This window comes from Ixodes scapularis, unplaced genomic scaffold (assembly GCF_016920785.2).
Source record: "Ixodes scapularis isolate PalLabHiFi unplaced genomic scaffold, ASM1692078v2 ptg001031l_1___fragment_1__unscaffolded, whole genome shotgun sequence".
NCBI classification, from domain to species: Eukaryota; Metazoa; Arthropoda; class Arachnida; order Ixodida; family Ixodidae; genus Ixodes; species Ixodes scapularis.
The window spans coordinates 1-17,760 of record NW_024610086.1 but is presented as its reverse complement, the minus strand read 5'-3'; the positions used below and the strand labels follow the sequence as shown (position 1 = coordinate 17,760).

General features: G+C 46.6%; 1 protein-coding gene across 1 annotated transcript; it reads right to left on the bottom strand.

Annotated features, from left to right (window-relative positions):
• Positions 1-4,748: 4,748 nt before the first annotated feature.
• Positions 4,749-14,749, bottom strand: LOC115315314. Its single transcript, XM_040221545.1, has 4 exons — positions 14,677-14,749; positions 12,828-12,910; positions 8,031-8,126; positions 4,749-4,847 (listed from the first exon to the last, which is right to left on the bottom strand). The coding sequence occupies exons 1-4, from the start codon at positions 14,747-14,749 to the stop codon at positions 4,749-4,751; spliced, it is 351 nt and encodes a 116-aa protein (XP_040077479.1).
• Positions 14,750-17,760: the final 3,011 nt, after the last annotated feature.

Genomic DNA, 17,760 nt, shown 5'->3' with positions numbered 1-17,760 from the left:
CCTGGGAGTGCAAAAAGCGCAACATAGCCCTGCTGGGTGCCGGTTGTCTCCGTTGAACATCGCAGTGCTGACGATGAGAAGATTGAGTGACTGCATGCTTTCGAAACGTAAGTTTTTTTACCTGCAGGGGGAAGCCGGCTTCGAAAATAAATACAGTTCGCGGAAAGCTCGTGCTACGTTTTTATTTGCTGCTCCTCTCGCTCCGTAGAATAGACTTAGTGTTCTCGTTAAGCCTTATCGAGCTCGATTTGTTCGATTCGTGGCCGCCATAATGAGATGCAGTCGACGGAGGAACGTTTGCTCCCCTGCTTAAGGGACGAAAGTTTCTCCCTTTCTGAAGAAATATATGTAACAAGAGCGTTCCTCCCTTTAGGGTGGACTATACTGACCGTTTTTTCTAAGAGTGCAGGTTCGATTTCTTGGAACGGACGTAGTACCATTTTGTTATTTGTAGATGGCACGTTCTGGTAAATGCGAGAACACAGGGCCGGTTTTCTCATCCCGAGGCTGCGGTCAAGTGGGATTTTTATGTCACGCGACCTGCTTCATGTGGACATGAAAGTACCTAGCGTCCCTGCCTAATGGCAGAGAAAAGGAAGAATAACATTTTAATACAGCAGAGCTGTTAAGTGCTAGCTCCCTTAGTTTTGTGTCCGTGGAGAAATAACTCTCCACACAACCCTTTGGACAGCTACCGCCATCTGTCAATGACGACAGCAACCAGACAACCGGCTTGCCGGTTGTCTGCTTGCCGCCGTCGCTCATAGATGGCGGCACATAGTACAGCTCCGCTGCTCTTCCTTCTTCACCAAAGTGGAAAAGCTGAACGTTTTTTTTTTCAGCACTGTCAATGGGGTGACGGGTGCAGCCGTCTCATCCACCGCGGTCCTAGAAGACGGCCGAGATCCCTTGGACCTCGGCGGCTTCTTCGGCTAGCCGGGTGGGATCTGAGCTGATCAGTAGTGCCTCCCACTGGCTCGCGGTCTTCGATTTGGCGGCCATCGATGGTCGGTGTTGCCTGAGAGCATGCCCGTAGATATATCTGGCAGATCCACCCTATTCTTAGAAATTTTGCACGTATTTTCAAAGTACCCCTTTAGAACAAATACCACCCTTCATGAAACGTCATCAGAGTGGGATCGCGCTAACTCGGCTATTGGGCCCGAGCCCGACCTTTGACGCACTGATTGGACACGAGCCCCAGCCGAACAGTGACGCAGCACTCGTGCCCAATCTCATTCCTCGATCGATCTGACTGGGATGAAAGTGCGGAAGTCTTCTCTCTAGGTGGTGTTGGTAGAACCGGTTACAGGACACTGGGTTTGGGTACATGTTGGATATGTTGGAGGCGCCAGGCAACTGCCTGCTTCTTAGTTAATTGAGGATCAGCCGGTTAGTACGCAAGGCCCGTCCCAGCTGGTAGTGATTCGCAATTTCGCGATAAATAACTATGCGGTTTCCTTGCGTTCCCGGTTGGGCGGGCTCAGTGGCTCGGCGTGTAAGATCTCGAGCTACTGTGTGAGCCGCCTCGTTGTCTGGGAGCGTGGAGTGCGCGGGTGATAAAATAATGTGGGTCTTCCCGTGTGGCCGCTGTTGGTGATGGTCACCGTAAGTTCTTAACATTTTCTTGGCCTTTGACGAGATGCGCCTCTTATCGAAATTGTAGATGGTGATCTTTGAGTCGCTTATAATAATTTTAGCTTTGGTGGAGGCCACCGCTAGTACAGTGGCCACCTCCTCCGCTGTCTTGGGGTTGTCCCTCGCCATGGTCCCGCCTACGAGGCGTTCTTCGCCCGCGCCTACCTCACAGACGAACCTTCCCTTGCAATTTCGTTATTCCACGGCACTACGTAGACCAAGTCTTCGAAGTCTTGGTATCTTCGCTCGACGTTGCGAGCTCTTGCCTCCCGTCTCTCCTTGTGATATTCCGGGTGCATGTCCTTGGGCAGTGGACGAATTTTGAGTTCCCTCCTGAAACTCTTTAGTATGCTTCCCTTAGCTCCGTCTTGTGATTCGTAGTGGATGTTAAGTTTCCTTAGAATGTGTCAAGCCGTGGGGATCTGTGTTGGTCTGTCATATCGTGCTATGGTGTGCGCTTGTACGAGTTTATATAAGGTGTTATGTACCCCTAACTCTAAAAGCATGTTGTTGGGTGTTCTGAAGGGGACGCCGATTGCTTGCTTGCAAGCCTTCCGCATCAGTTTTTCAATTTCGAGCTTTTCAGCGGTCCCGAATTTCAGATACGGCTCCACATAGACGACTCAGCTAATGATGACGGTCTGCGCTAAGCGAATTAGGCTGGTCTCCCTTGCGCCGTAACGTCTATTGGCAACTCTTTTGATCAGCTGAATTGTTTGTCGTGTGCTAGGTTCCAGCGCCTCTAGTGTCTTTTTGATTCTATCTCCGCATGCACCCGGAGTCCTAGTACCTTGACTTGTTCCACGATGGGTATCGGGCCTCTGCTCGCTTTTGTGGTAGTACCCGGTGAACCTCCGTACAGCTTTCTAGTGGTTGGATACACCAACAGGCGCTCTAATTTCTGCGGCGAGCAACTGAGTTCCCTCTCCATCGTGTAGCGCCTGACTGCCTCCGCTGCTCGCTGATGCATTTCTTCTATTTGAGCATCACTGCCGCTTGTCAGCCATAGAGTAACATCGTCAGGGTAGAGGCTGTAGTTGAGGGCCTTGATCTAATCTAAGATTTTCGGTAAGCCATGATCGCAACATTGAACAGGAAGGGGGACAGTACTGAACCCTGCGGTGTGCCTTTGCTGCCTAGCTCCATCTCTTACACTCTTAAAAAAAAAATTTTACTCTAGTGCCCTCCTTAAGGGGGTAACCGACTTCCACACCGGGCAACCACTTTTGGAGGGAACGTTACCCCCTGCAACGAGGGTGCAAAGTTACCCCCTGGGTTAGGGTGCAACATTGCCTCCTTTTGGAGGGAACCTTATGTTCCTTTTAGGGTTAAAAGTGCATCCTTTCAAGGTCAGCTTTTACCTCATTTAGGAAGAAACTTCAACCCCCTTGAAAGGTAAGGCGACATAATTGAAGGGGCTGCATTTATCTCCTTTCGAAGACAACAGCACGTGCTATGGGGGGGCTGGTTTTCCCTCCATAGAGAGGGAACAGTGGCCCCATTTTGGGGGCAATAATACACGCCCCCAGTTTCAACTTTTACCCCCTTATGGAGGGAACTATGATCCACATTGGGGTCAAATGTACACGATGAGGAAAACAACTCAGAAAACGCGGACTACGAAGAACAAATACAACAGGACAGTGCTGTCCTGTCGTGTTTGTTCTTCGTAGTCCGCGCTTTCTGAGCTGTTTTCCCCATCATGTATAAGAGCAACCAACTGGCCCAGTTTACCACCTTATCACAGGTTAAGTGAACACTTGATGGAATATCCTTTACCCTCTAAAGGTAGGTACTATGGCCTTTCGTGGGTGTGATAGTACATGCTTCAAGGTTGGGCCTTATAATACACTCTAAGAAAAAAGGGTATTCAAATGTGACTCCCTTTGAGGTGTTAAAAAGTTGTCTCAAATATAACGACCCCCAAGGTAAAAATGACAAACCCACACGTAGTCAAAAAGCAGGTAGTCAAGTTTGACCACCTCCTAAAACAACATGGCGGCCGGTTAGCGAGGATCGAATTCCCAGGTAAGGCCCAGCGAAGAGCACGGCTTTTCGGCCGAGTGAGAGAAGAGAGCGCATACACCTTTTCTACATATTCCAAGGGCCTTTAGACGCTCTAAATGTCAGTCCCCACACACCGGTATCGTACCAATATTCTGTAACTACGGGCAGTGTGTGTGGCGGAATTGCCGCGATTGCCCCCGATGGCATCTCGGTAGATTGACTATTTTTACCACCGGCGGAGAACGCTCGAAAAGAAATCGTTACACGTGCCGTACAACGACATGACCATTTCAAGCCGGGTAATGCCGCGAACATCACTATTTAATTGGGATAGGTAAAGTCCTTAGAAATTGAATTACTCAAGAGGCAATCGTTTTCGAGAAATTCGAACGCCTTTCCCCTCCATACATGCCAGAAGTGCACTACAGCACGTATTTCGTATATCCTTATCCCAGACACTGTTGCGTGGCAATTGCACAGCATATGCCATTTTCAAGCCGCGTAATGCCGAACACACCACGGTCTAATTATGAAGGGTGAAATGCTTAGAAATTGAAGTACTCAAGAAAAAAAAAAATCGTTTTCGGGAATTTCAAAGGCCTTTGCCAGAAATGCACTATAGCGCGTATTTCGTAACACATTATCCCAGACACTGTTCTGTGGTGAAACATAAATAAATAAATATTGAAGTCGACGAATCACTTTAAAGCTAGCGCCTGAGTTCCCAAGCATCCATTCATCCAGCCACATATTTCTTTATGTTTTTGTCCTTTTCCTTCTTTAATTAGTTTGCTTGCTTGTTGTTTGACGAGGCCATGTTCCAGATTTCTCAAGTAGACACTGTGACATTTTGAACTAGTTATTGCCTTCGATGTTTCCCTTGAATTACGAACGCTAATTTTTTAAACGATATGTAGCGCAATATGCAATACAGCCCATGTGTAGAGTATACCGCATTACAGCCCGGCTTGTAGTTAATGAACATCACAACGTGAAGAACTAAAACGGAGATATACGTTTTCTTATAAATGATAGATTCGGATGAAGGGCACATGACACTGCTTTATTGATCGCAGTCACTGTAACAAAAGTTGCTTGCCTTGTTAGACATTGCACCATTTGGCTTGAATGGTTGCTTTCTTGTTTTCCAAGTCCCTAGCCCACCTTTGGAGGTGATATCGCTCTTCTTCAGTGCAGGGATTCTGAGAAATAAAATGCGATTCTGATTTTATAGCAATCAGAACACAAATATAAGCGATCGAGCAGCTTCGTTTAATGGTAGCCGTTTTTTTATTTTTTTATTTTTTTTTTATTTTTGCGATTTTTGTGTAGTTAAACGCATGATAAAAGACCAACCCCAAAATAGGCACTAATATGTACTTTTAGAGAGCAGCTTTTAGGCGCCCGTTTCCGGGTTGGGCGGCGTCGGCCTAACTGCGCGCGTTGCATTATGGGACGTTTTTCCGCTAAAGTTAGCGGCGAAATTTTCCCGCTTTGTTTAGCGGGGATATTTTGCCATTTTACTGAGCGAGAAAATTTACCGCTCAATTTAGCGTTTATATTTGTCCGCTAAATTTAGCGTGAATGTTTTCCTTTAAGTTAAGGGGGAAATTGTCCCACTAAAATTAGTGGGGAAATTTTCCCGCTAAATTTAGGGAAAAAATCTCGCGGCTAAATACAGCGGGAATAGGGAGTTTTCGTAGATCGTTTTCGCCGTCCCGCAAGGCCCTTCGCAACCCGCTGCGATAGCGGAAACTCCACAGTCAAGGCTATCGGCGCGCAGGCGCAGTAGCGACTTCTTCGTTGCGGAACGCTTAGCGGAGGGGGCAGCGCGGTCTACGAAAACTCCCTAATATTTACCCGGCAAATTTAGCGGGGAAACTGACGTCACTTGACCTCAACACCAATTCAGTTTCCCCGTTAAATTTAGCGGGCGAAAATAATGTCAGGACTACGTTTCATGTCACCCATCAACAAGTTCAGTGGCAGGAGGAGAGGAGGAGGAAAGGAAGAGGAGGGGAGGAGTGGCGTCCTCCTCCTCAAGAGTTGCGCTCTAGTTTCGAATTAGAGATTTTGATAAATGTATTTCTCTCTTTTTTTTTTCAAATCAGATTGGGGTGGTTGGGAGGAGGCTGCGTTTCAGTACTCGCTCCAAAAACGATACTTTTCTCCTCTTTACTGTTGTAATAAAGGTGCTGAGTCACTATTTATAGCCTTTCACTAAATAACGCATAGCAGTAATCTTTGACGTTCACAACCTACGAAACATGGGCTAGATCATATCTCGTATGGCAGTCACCGCAAAATTAGAAAAAAAACGGCGTTCATTTCTTTAAGTGACAGACAGAATGAGCGGCCACATGCCGATAAGAGCTTTGGCCAATGGGCGGAGCGAAGGCCGCCGCCAGCGCCGAATGCTCCTCCCGCGGTTAGAGCGTAAACTAAATGTGGGATACAGTCGACTGATCAGCAGACTGTGACGTCACAACGTTGGAAACGACATTTAAAGCGTAAAATAGAAGCGTTCAATCTCGGCGTCTCAGTGACAGTTTGCTCTTGGCCGGCTTGCTAGAACAGCGCCTCAGCTTAAACTGGCTGAAAAAAAAAAAAAAAAAAAAAAAAAAAAAAACGAGAAGATGACGGCGTCGAGAGGATGCTGCACCGGGCGTCGGCGGTGCCTCAATCTAAGCCGTGGGCCTCTGTACATCCGAGGTGGAAGCTTTCAGTTTTGACTGAGCTGCCCCCTTGGAGCCTGATGCTTCGACCCCACTGGGTGACAGCACCATCATGCTCCTGGGGCTCCTTTGGGCAACCGTGCACCGATCGAACGGCAGGCTGCAGATCCCCTTGGCCCGCTGCTGACCCGTCTCAATGGAATATGGACATCTTCAAACCGGACTGACATCCTCCGCAATAGGAACAATCTATTTCGTCGTCATCTTGCATGTGTAAAAAAAAAAAAAAATGTCCCAACCTAATGTTGTTCCTTTGGGGGTGGGCGCGTTGGTTTAGTATAAAGACTCGAGAAAGAATGAAGAACCTAGCAGAACACAAACAGCACATTCGTAAAAACTGTACTTTAAGTATTTTGTCCTGATATAATTTCTTCCCTATCGTACCAAGGCACTTTAAATGTAAATATTACTACTTGCTACATTCGCTAATGTTGCTACGACTGCTAATACTCTTGCTTTTGCTCCTGCTCCTATTTTTGATAAGTATACACTGACCTTTACTACTTATAATGTTATGTAATTAAATTAAACGAAGACACTCTAGACTGCTTACGTGTAGGATTGCAAAAGCATTCTTACACGAAGTGCATTCCTGCAAGCTGCGCGCAACGCCTTCATTTGTCACACGGCGCTCCGGCGGTGACATCATGCTCCCCCACTGCGCATGCGCGGCAACCCCGCCGGCTCCACGGGTTCCTTGACGCTGCATATGCGTTGCTATGCTTTTCTTTGTGTTTTATTTGTGAGGCGCGTTCCATTTGACCTTGAGCGACCCGCCGGCTTCCGTGACGAGTCGTCTGCGTTGCTGTTTTCTGCTTTCTATTTAATTTTTTATCTGAGGCGCGTCCACTTTGTAGCCAATGGGAATTTATGTGCCGTTTCTCGCTGCTACAGACATCAGATAACACCGGCTTCGTTCCATGGGACAGTTAATGTTTTCGCAATTATATTTTGATATTCTAGTCATTATTAAAGAAACCAACTGGGATAACCGGTCGTAAATATTAAGCAGAAATTTGCCTCATCACCAGGCTGAACGACGGACGGTATTGCACGTGGCCATTGCCTCCGCATCTATGTCCAGCAGTCGTGGTCGAGATGGTTGTTTGCCTAACCGCAACACTAGGAGGCTTTAGGAATTGTGACTGGATCGTTAGTTTTCTGTTCCTACCAGCCTCTTTAGTAGTCGACATGTTCATGTGGAGTTGGGTATAATATAAGAGGAGTGGTCGATTTCATAAAACAATTGTCAACAACGTTATGCAGTTGTTGCACCTTAAAATTATTTTGTGCTATGTACCATCAATAGACTGGACATAAGAAAATATCTGATCGTCTAAATATACATAAAAAAGATGACCGACTACGTCTTTCCCAGGGGATTCGATGGAAGGACGCATGGTCTTGCAAATGTAAAAAAAAATGGTTCGAGTACTAGCTTTGCACAGAATAAATAGAGAGCTAATTAGTACATTTTGTGTGATTATACTAAACAACATAATTGTGGAATGGCCTTAGTAAAGCAAAATCCAACGATAAATAACTTTTTGAAAAATATATAAAAAGGGGCATCTGCCATATGACTAATACCCACAAAATAACAAAGACAAAAAAGCGCGAAGGCAGCGGGAACATTTTCTTGTGACTTACGTGCATAGTACCGTTGGGGCAAGCTTTCTTTGGCAACTTCACCTTCCTGCCTCCGCAGACGAGGTCGCACGTTTTATAAATCAGACTTTCAAATTTCTGCAATGCATCGACATATAATGTCACAAAAAAGGTTCGAGGTACACCTAAGCACATCTTATGAGTTGTGAATGCGAAAGCATGTACATCATTCTTCCACTCTCTTATTTCCTCTGCAGCGTATTTGCGTCGACGGCGTCGACTAGAGTTCCTGGATAGGCTCCCTACGGGAGCCAGAGTTGCGCGTCTGTTTTCCGGCTCCTCCCGTGATCGGATCTCGGCGAATAGCGGCGCGGCGGCACGTGGAAAAAAGACGCGCAACTCTGGCTCGCGTAGGGAGACCCTTTCAGGCAACATTTCATGGACGCCACCATCTTGACGTCACGTGCCCCTGCCGCCATAGGCGACCTTCAGTTTTGTCGCCGTTGCTACGGGTTGTGTGCTGCAGCGGTGTCACAAAGGTGCGTGGGCCAGTATGTAAATTAGTTGAAACAACGTTAAAAAGACAAAGGCCACAGCTCATGTGCATACAAAAAAAAAAAAAAAGTTCGACCGGTTGATAGGTGTTAGGACCACGCCTGGTGTAAAAGTGAGCAGGGGAGGCGACCACAGGGTAGAAAATAAAATCAGAAGATATTTACTAATTTTTTCGAACAACAACAAAAAGCTCTCGCCAAAACCGTAGGCGACGTACGCTCGCGATCAGACAAACAGAAGAAAAGAAACTCCGAAGAGTCGCTCGATACAAGCCGCTGACTCAAAGCGCACGAGCGCAGCAAAATTCAAGTGATAATAAAAGTACATACACCATATACATACACCGTGAAACACAAACAATAGCGGCGAAAGGCAAGAATCTAGCTGACAAAAATATATGATATTGTGCCTACGCAGGCTGCTTCTATCGAAATCAAGTTCACTCGGTTAGGGTCAACAGGGACGCCATTGACGCATTAGCCTCAAATGTGCTCGAAAAAGGGTCTTTTTTGTGGCAGGGTACTAGTGATGCAAAACTATCGATAAATTGACTATCGATACTATCGATAGTTTTTCCAAAACTATCGATAGTGTCTCAGAACTGTCGATAGTCGACTATCGATAGTACTATCGATAGTTTTTCGATAGTCGACTATCGATAGTACTGTCGATAGTTTTTCGATAGTCGACTATCGATAGTACTATCGATAGTTTTTCGATAGTCGCCCTACCGCTCGCCTCCCCCTTCTCCTCTCCTCGCCCAAACTCCCGTCTTCGTCATCACTGAAAGCTGAACGAAAGTTGGGATGGTAAGTGGCTGGCCTAATTGGTGTCCCATTTGAAAAAAAAAAAGATAAATAAATAAAGCGATAAAAAGAGAAGAGGGAGCGACGCAAACTACTAGTGTCGCAAAACTATCGATAGTAAATCGTCGACAGTACCATCAATAGGTTTACGACAGTCGACTATCGATAGTTTTCTGATATTTGATTAACGATAGTTTTTCGATAGTCGACTATCCATAGTACTATCGATAGTTTTCCGATAGTCGACTATCGATAGTTTTTCGATAGTCGACTATCGAGTACTATCGATAGTTTTTCGATAGTCGACTATCGATAGTACTATCGATAGTTTTTTTCACTATCGATAGTCAGATTTCTGGCGACTATCGATACTATCGATAGTACTATCGATAGTTTTGCACCACTACAGGGTACTTGTTGGAGATCTGTATACACCGACACGGCGGCCCTAACGCAGTTAGGGCCGCCGTGCCGGTGTATACAGACGCGGACTTGTTTGTCACCAATGTGCTGGTAACATTTCTTTGCGGACAACTTAGCATTTGCCCACACCAGGGGTGATAACTGAGAGTGCGCAAAAAAAAAAATAGATCCGCGTCAGTGTCTGCCAATATGGATGGATGGATGGATGGAAGAATCCGGCTGAGCCCTTTGAATCGGGCGGTAGCTTACGCCACCTAGCCATTTTGTTTTGCCAGTTAAAGGGACCATGAAATGATTTTAAAATCGAGTTTCATCCACCGCACGTCGTAAAAGGTGTGAAAAGAAACACAAAAACACAAAAATAGGGAGCCCAAAAAAATTATTTGCTATAGAACTTTTAAAAGAAAACTGGACTCTTTTGCGCCTTCCTTCCTTCGCCTGTTCACTACGATGCATACGCAGAATCGGTGCACGTCAGCCGAATCCACATCGGCTATTGGGTAAGAGCCTACCTCACCAGCACCGCGATCGTAAACAATAAATAGCCGGCGAATGTTTCCTAAAAGTTTTGTTAAATAATATTCAGATCCACATTTTGTAGCATAATTAGAGATGTGTGGCGAAAATTGCCAAATTTGATAATGCTGAGAGCCAAGCGCCATCTATCGTGTGGTAAACGAAGCAACTACTGCGCGTGCGCAGTAGGGCAGGGCGACCGACGAACATTTATTTTCTTTGTTTTACTTCCTCTCAAAACTCTGACTGACTGAACGTTTATTTTTCTACGTGTTCTTCCCGCGCGTGCCGACTTCAAGCAGCAAGAAAACAGTACTTAAAACAGACCACGACGAACAAGAACGCTGGATTTACCGACTCCGACGAAGCGTATAGGCCTAGCAGGCATTCCGACTCGGCGCTGCGTTGCTTCGTCGCAAGACCGCCTGCCTACGACCGGCTGGCGTGCTAAATGGAATATGCCCGCGCGACCCTTGTGGACCCTTCCCGTATTATAGTTTGATCACTGACCTCAATTCTAGATTAAGAGGTGAGGAGGTCAATCTCTTCCCCTTGTTTTCCGAGGCAGTGTTGACGAACACTCGTCGAAAAGGGACTCTCGTCGATTCTATCTTCTTGTTTTGTGTGATATAGAGCTGAAATAAACGCCGTATGGATTGCCTTCGTAACACGGTATGTACACTTTGTTATTGGTATGCCATTTTTATTCTGACAGACTGCACGTCACTGTCGACCCCGGTCCAACCTTTCTTTGCCGAGTGTCGCGTCGTCGCGTCAGTATCGAGTTGCAATCGTAAAAGAACGGTCCCGAAGCGCTTACCAACAGCGCGAATACAAGACTTCCATCAAGCGCGCGCGTCCGCTCCGAGTGTAAACAGGTATTTACGTGGCTCTTGCTGACACTCGTAGTTCAAACGTATCTTTTTTAACGTCGGCTCGCTCCTGCATCTCGAGGCCGCGAAAAACGCCATCTACGTCGCTTTGCAAACGACTGACACGGGCCGGCCCTTCTGCCAACAATGACGGGGTGGTGACAAGACTCGCTGCACTTCCCAACAAGCATACCGGCGTATGGGACTAGTCCCATGCTGTCGCTGTAGCGCAACATATCTCATTGAATTTCGCTCAGCTGCGATGCGGCGATGAGAGGCGCCGATTCAGGAAATACGTCGGTGACATCAGCGCAGTAAAACCTACCGGCGCACCCCAACTCGTTGCCGCTAACACTCCCATTCTCCTGCTGCCGAGAGAACTTCCGGTTCCGGAAACGGTCTACGTCACGGCTTCTTTTGCGGTCAGTTGGAGAGAATGAAAAAGTCGATATTTCAATAATTTTTTGTGTAAAAGTTAATAAACCGAGACGAAAACGGATGCCTGTTCGGCATTCAGTGAACATTGACGGTTTAATGTAAAAGTTATCTGGAAAAAGTAAAAAGGTCATTTCATGGTCCCTTTAAGCTTAGAATACTTAAATGTGAAATCTATGTGGTGTGACGACAGCAGTGCCACCACAGTTGCGTGACGTCATAGCCACCTGCTGGTGTGTAGGAAAGGGCCAATAGTGCGTGAGTGGATCAATGACGGTGGTGGTCGTCAAGCGCACCTTAAAGCCATTTCGTCGTTTACCCTGTGACTGGTTTTTTTTTTGAAGAGCAGAAGTAACAGAAAAAGTGACCTGTCTGTTTATTCTGTTACTTCTGCTCTTCAAAAAAGAAAACCCAGTCTCAGGGTAAACGACGAAATGGCTCTACGGTGCGCTTGACGACCACCACCGTCATTGATCCACTCTCGCACTATTAACCCTTTCCTACACACCAGCAGGTGGGTATGACGTCACGCAACTGTGGTGGCACTGCTGTCGTCACACCACATAGATTTCACATTTAAATATTCTAAGCTTAAATGGCAAAACAAAATGGCTAGGTGGCGTAAGCTACCGCCCGATTCAAAGGGCTCAGCCGGATTCATCCATCCATCCATCCATCCGCATTCGCAGCTAGCCTGTACTTTGACTCTTTTCTCGTGCACCGTAGAGCTCTGTGAGATTGCGCAAGGCCTTAAATAACCTGGGGATGTGTCATATTATGCTAGTGAAGGAACAAGCGTCACTTTAGCAGAAAGAAACGAATGAGCATCAGAAACGTCAGGTAATCGTTCGTGCTAAGAATTGTAAAATATTTTTACGCTAGGAAAAGTTTCAAAATAAGACCCTTGAATACTTTTAGGTCCAGGAATTTCCCCCTCTCAAATACCTACCGCTTTCGAGCTTGTCTAATTACTCGCTCCACCTGACACCAGTAGAAATTACAACATAGAAAAATCGCCGTGTATTTGACCCTTATGTGCCCCTGTGTTTACGCGATGTGTCACAAACTTGGTAACATTGTGAGTGTTTCCTAAAATATTACGGGGTTTCATGCTAAAGGCAGGATTTTAGTACAAACGGTTATTAAATATTGAGTCTTCGCGTTATAAAAAAACAGAAAGACCCTTTGGATTGTCTAAAACTATATTTGTTTTGATTGTCCGCAAGCCTTACATCATGTCCAGAGAGTTTGCAATATGTATTTCCACTGTGCAAAAGAGCAAGAGAGCAGCGTAAATCTGCAGGAAAAAACCCCTCTGAAAAAAAAATGTCATGAAGGTATTGTTAAACAAGGAGATTATTGTGAGTTTTAGTATTGCGTATATGAGAAAACACTAGCACTGATAATAATCCCTGGAGGAGGGGAACAAAGGGGGACAAAAAAAAAAAAAGGCTTACATCTCAAAAAAGAGCAAGTCTAAAAACACAGTGTGGAGATTTGTGTTTGTCCTTTGTCTCCTTGTTCCACTTCTCCAGTGATTGTTATCGTTATTCTTGTCGAGCTCGGTTGCACCTTTGCAATAATTGCATTATCATATCATGCACTGTGCGTTTGCGTTAGCATTGCGTAAAATGCTGGCACCTTTCTAGAATTGTAGTCACAAGTTTGCCTAATTAAACTTTGATATTAAGTTTTACTTTTGTCAATCATTTTTATTCGCAACAAAATTCAATTCAACTTAATCAATAAAACATTTTAATATCAGATTTGTTAATCGGGTGACCTGTGAAAAACATCCGATGATATCAATAAACATCATCATCCGTTATTTTTAGCACTAGACATTAGCTACATTTTTAATAACTGATTGATTAACCCTCTTCACAGTTTCCAAAACCACAAAACCCTGGGGGGCTGCGACAGCTTCATCTGCTACATCCAAGGTAATCCACTTCCTTGAACGCTTGTATAGACAAAATATTCGCAGTTTAACGGTGCAGCCTGTGTGAGACTCCTAAGGTACCCTGAGGAGGTTTCTGAGATCGCCTAAATATGAATAACTCACCCTTGGCTCTAAGCCTTTCAGAAATCCCTAAATAATTACGATATCCGGCCTATTTCCCTGTTAAAAATACAATCAAATATTGCAACACACCGAGGTCGTCTTAGGCGATAGGAGGTGCATGTTTCGAAACAAGGACCACTGTCGGCCAATGGCAAGCGAAGGATCCTGGAGCCTACCGACCGGTGGAACCGCGGAGTGATATCTCGAATGCGCGCAGCTTACTGCCCTTACAGCCCGGACCACGATTCAACCCAGCGCGCGCGTTCGAGCGCTGACGACCTGACGCATCACTCCCGCGGAAGAAAAAAAAAAAAAAGATAAACAAACACGATGCGCTCGTTATGATACGATTATTGCAATAATACGTTCCCTCTCGGTTAGAAGCTAACATTTTTGGACTACTCTCTTATTTGCTTTTATCATCTACAAAAGCATACAGATTTTGTAATAACAGCGTTTGCAATCTCAACGATATGTCACGTTTTCAATGGTCACGTGTCGTCCTGCCTTCTGGAACAATGCTCCTTTCATCGCCAAAGATGACTTCGGTGTGTTCAATCTTTGCTTTTTAAATGGGGAAGTCGGCCGAGTATCGTTATGATTTACGAATTTCCAGGATGCTTAAAGCCCGCAGAGAGAGTTATCGCCGTATTTAGATGATCTCAGAAACCACCTCAGGGTACCTTTAAATGGTATGCGGTGCAGACTTCCTTTTTGTCAGGTGTGAATTAACACCACTTGTTCCAACCTCGCCAGACACCTGACGTTCTAAAATATTGGTTGCAATATCAAACGACGTTCAGAGCGCAGCGGTGGTATTCAATGACAGGTGTTTCTTCAAGAACTAAGCCTGGCAAAAATGTTTCGAAAGAAAGCAGAAAAAAAGTTTTATTGGTTAAATATATACGTATATATCTTTATACCCCCCCCCCCCCCCACCTGTAAACCGTCACTCCAAGCCGTCGCGCCATCCTAATAAAGTGTAACAACAACAACAATATCTTTATACGACTTACCTCCTTGAAATGCCGGTAGAATAAGCACCACGGCGAAAAGTACGAGCAGCATGTTGCTTATATTGCAACACATAATCAAAGTTTAACGGGAACGTCCTCCTAAAAGAGCAAGATAAACAAAGATAGCCTCGAAACACGACAGCGCAATTTTTTTCTCGGAATGTAGAGTCAACGTGCTCAAAGGAGAGCTCCTGCGAAATATCAATGGTCATCGATTTTTATAAAACATTCAACGCGCACTAAATATTTACCCTTGAATAAGTTTATGAAATATCTAAATAAAATATTTACTTTCTTTTGAGAAAACAAATTTTGAAGTTTACGCATTCGAATCACAATCTTCCGCTCTACTGGCAACACTGAGCAGCGTTGGCATTGATTTTGACGTCGAATGTTGTATCCAAAAGCTGACGCTTCCTCCTCGTTGTGTGTTGTAGCAGCCAGAAGTAAGCGACAAGACAGTGGCGCCACGGTGCAGCTCCTCGCAAAAGCATTTAGTGTTGAATGCGACCAGACCGGCATAGACACTTTTGTGTAGCAGTCAACCTTAGTTTCTAGGGCTGACTTAGCTTAGCACAGCGCTATGTTCAGAGCCGAACTCGTCGCTAACTTCTTTTATGCGAGACCTCGAATTCCAGAACACAGATCCTCTTCATGAGCCGACAAAAACCGTCGCGATCATTTCAATTCCAGCACGTCTACGCAATCCGCCCGCCGGCAAGCGAGGAACAATTTGATATTAAGAAATGCGCAAAATACTTCTCGCGTAAATGTTATCAATTACTGGCTCTGAGGAACGTCGTCTCGTAGTGATTTTCAGACCGCCGCGAAAACGAACGCTTTGCAGAGTCATTTTCCAGTGTAGATAGAAAAAAAAAATGCGGTGGCTTAGCTCGGCTATGCCAGGATATACGTAGCGTGAGCTTATGCACACAAAATGAGAGGCGCTATCAAGCGGCTCCGGTCCAGCGTCAGACTGGGCTACTGCGCAACCGAGGTGCACAGCTGGGCACGCGGCGGCGCCAGTGCGTCTGCCGCGGCTATAACGTAATTCCTCTGGAATGCGCAGACCGGCGAGGCAGGCGCAGCGGTGGCGGAGCGCGCAGCGGCGGCGGCTCCGGCGCGCCAGCTGTGCGCCCTGTGACGTCACTGCTCCTCGCTCATGCGCAGCACGGAGCACGGCTCATTATGCGAGCCACGCGAAACTGCTGAACCTCGGCCAGTGTAGCCTACGCTACAAAATATTCAACCTTTCCACTCTGGTGAAGAAGAAAGAGCAGCGGAGCTATAGCTTCTGTTCACGGCGCGGGCTTTCCAGGCGAGCGATCTGCTCTTCCTTCGCAAGAGAATCTGACGGGCCCTATGCAGTCGAACTTTAGGCGATAGCGGCCTCGAAACGGTTGCGAAACCATTCGCGCTGCTGCGCACATCGCCACTCGCTCTTCTTCCTTTGAAGAAATGTCGCGCTCTGTGAGCGATGGTAGCAAGCGGACAACCGGCAAACACATCACTCTGGACACCTACCGCCATCTATGAGCGACGGTGGCGACCAGAGTTTTGTGTCGACATTTCTTTGCGGGGAACACGATCATGGGGAAACTATTCCTTAACAGCTCCGCTGTAAAAACCTGGCGTCGTGTTACCGCCGTTGTCGCTTACAAGTGCGGGACACACGATGGAACCCGAGTTCTGAGCAACTCCTACGGGTCAAATGAAGTGAAAACACACACAGAAAATGCCGGACACCGGTGGGTTTTCGAATTTCAGGGTGTCACACCTTTACTCCGGACAGGGACCCCGGAACCGGGGGGGGGGGGGGGGGGGGGGGCAACGGGAGCTTGAGCACTCGCTGACGTTTTTCAGGGGGTGCTGGGCAATATGCTGAGCCCCCGTGCATTTGGCTCAAGGCCTCCCTCTTCCCTAGGGCCAAATTAAGGTACGGGCTAAGGGGGCTACAGCCCAGGGCCCCAGGGGGCCCCGCGCTGGCCCCCGGAAATATGAAAAAGAATGCTCGTCGGCTTGAGTTCAGAACAGCTCAGACCTAAAGGAGAAACAAAACTCGAAGGAGCCTCTGGTCCCTGGCTTTTTGACGTCGTGCTATTCCATTCCCCCCTCCCCCCCCCCCTTTTTTTTTTCTTCAACGGGGAAACAGGGATGCCACAAAATTACCCTCTCTAGACGAGCTCTTGTTTTTGAGCTCATTGTAAAATAACTGTGCTGAAGCAACAAAATGTAAGTGTTGCCTCCCACCTTCCTTGTCGGAGAGAGCAAAGCTGTCGACGCTGGTGGTCCCTTTGAGGTCTCTTCTGATTGAAACCAGACGGAAGCACGGCCACGGAGTTCTCTATTGTACTGGGGTACCCTCAACGCGTTGTATGGACGATGGTGTGTTGGAAGGCAAGCAAGTATTGCCGAAGGCTGCACGAGCAACATACATGCTACAAATTATATTTTGTATATTTTTGGTCTTTTGGCGTAGTTCTATATAAAAAGTTTCCTCCGAAACTACAAGTTCAAGAAAAGCAAAAGAAAATATCGGTGAACCTCCCGAAGCATTCCTTTCTAACCACTAACAGGCGTTTCAAGGAGCCGGATCTTGAGATGTCCCCCAAATGTTTTCGAGAGGCAGTGACTGTGTGTCGATAGCTACTGGGGAAAGAAGAAGATCGGGTGCAATTAAAAATACAGATAAGTTCGATTTTGAATGCGTCAAACGTAGTCGCTTTTCGTCTGTCTTTCTCTACATTGGTGACCCGGACGTGATCTTCTTTTTCTCTTCCCAGTGGCTATCGCCACATAGCCCCCCCCCCCCCCCCCTCTCTCCCCTCCCCCCCTTTTTGGAGACGGAGTCTTCCATCGCGGGGCCGACACGAATTGGCGTTTGCGATCGGTCACGATTTTGGCGGGAACTCCAAAGCTTCCAACGCTTCATCGACGCCATTCTCCGCGGACTACCTTTCGTGTTCGCCTTCGTCAATGACGTTCTTGTCGCCAGCTCATCGCCGGAGCAACATCTACGCCACCTGCGCCTAGTATTCGAGCGTTTCGCTGAACATGGCCTTATCGTCAACGCAGAGAAGTGTG

Bases quoted from the DNA above. Each gene is read 5' to 3' on its own strand.
- LOC115315314 (XM_040221545.1), bottom strand. From the start codon at position 14,749: ATGTGTTGCAATATAAGCAACATGCTGCTCGTACTTTTCGCCGTGGTG. The intron at 12,911-14,676 runs GTAAGTCGTATA...TTTTTTTTTCAG, and splicing joins TCTACCGGCATTTCAAGGAG to AGGGGTTTTTTCCTGCAGAT. The intron at 4,848-8,030 runs GTAAGTCACAAG...TTTATTTCTCAG, and splicing joins GCCCCAACGGTACTATGCAC to AATCCCTGCACTGAAGAAGA.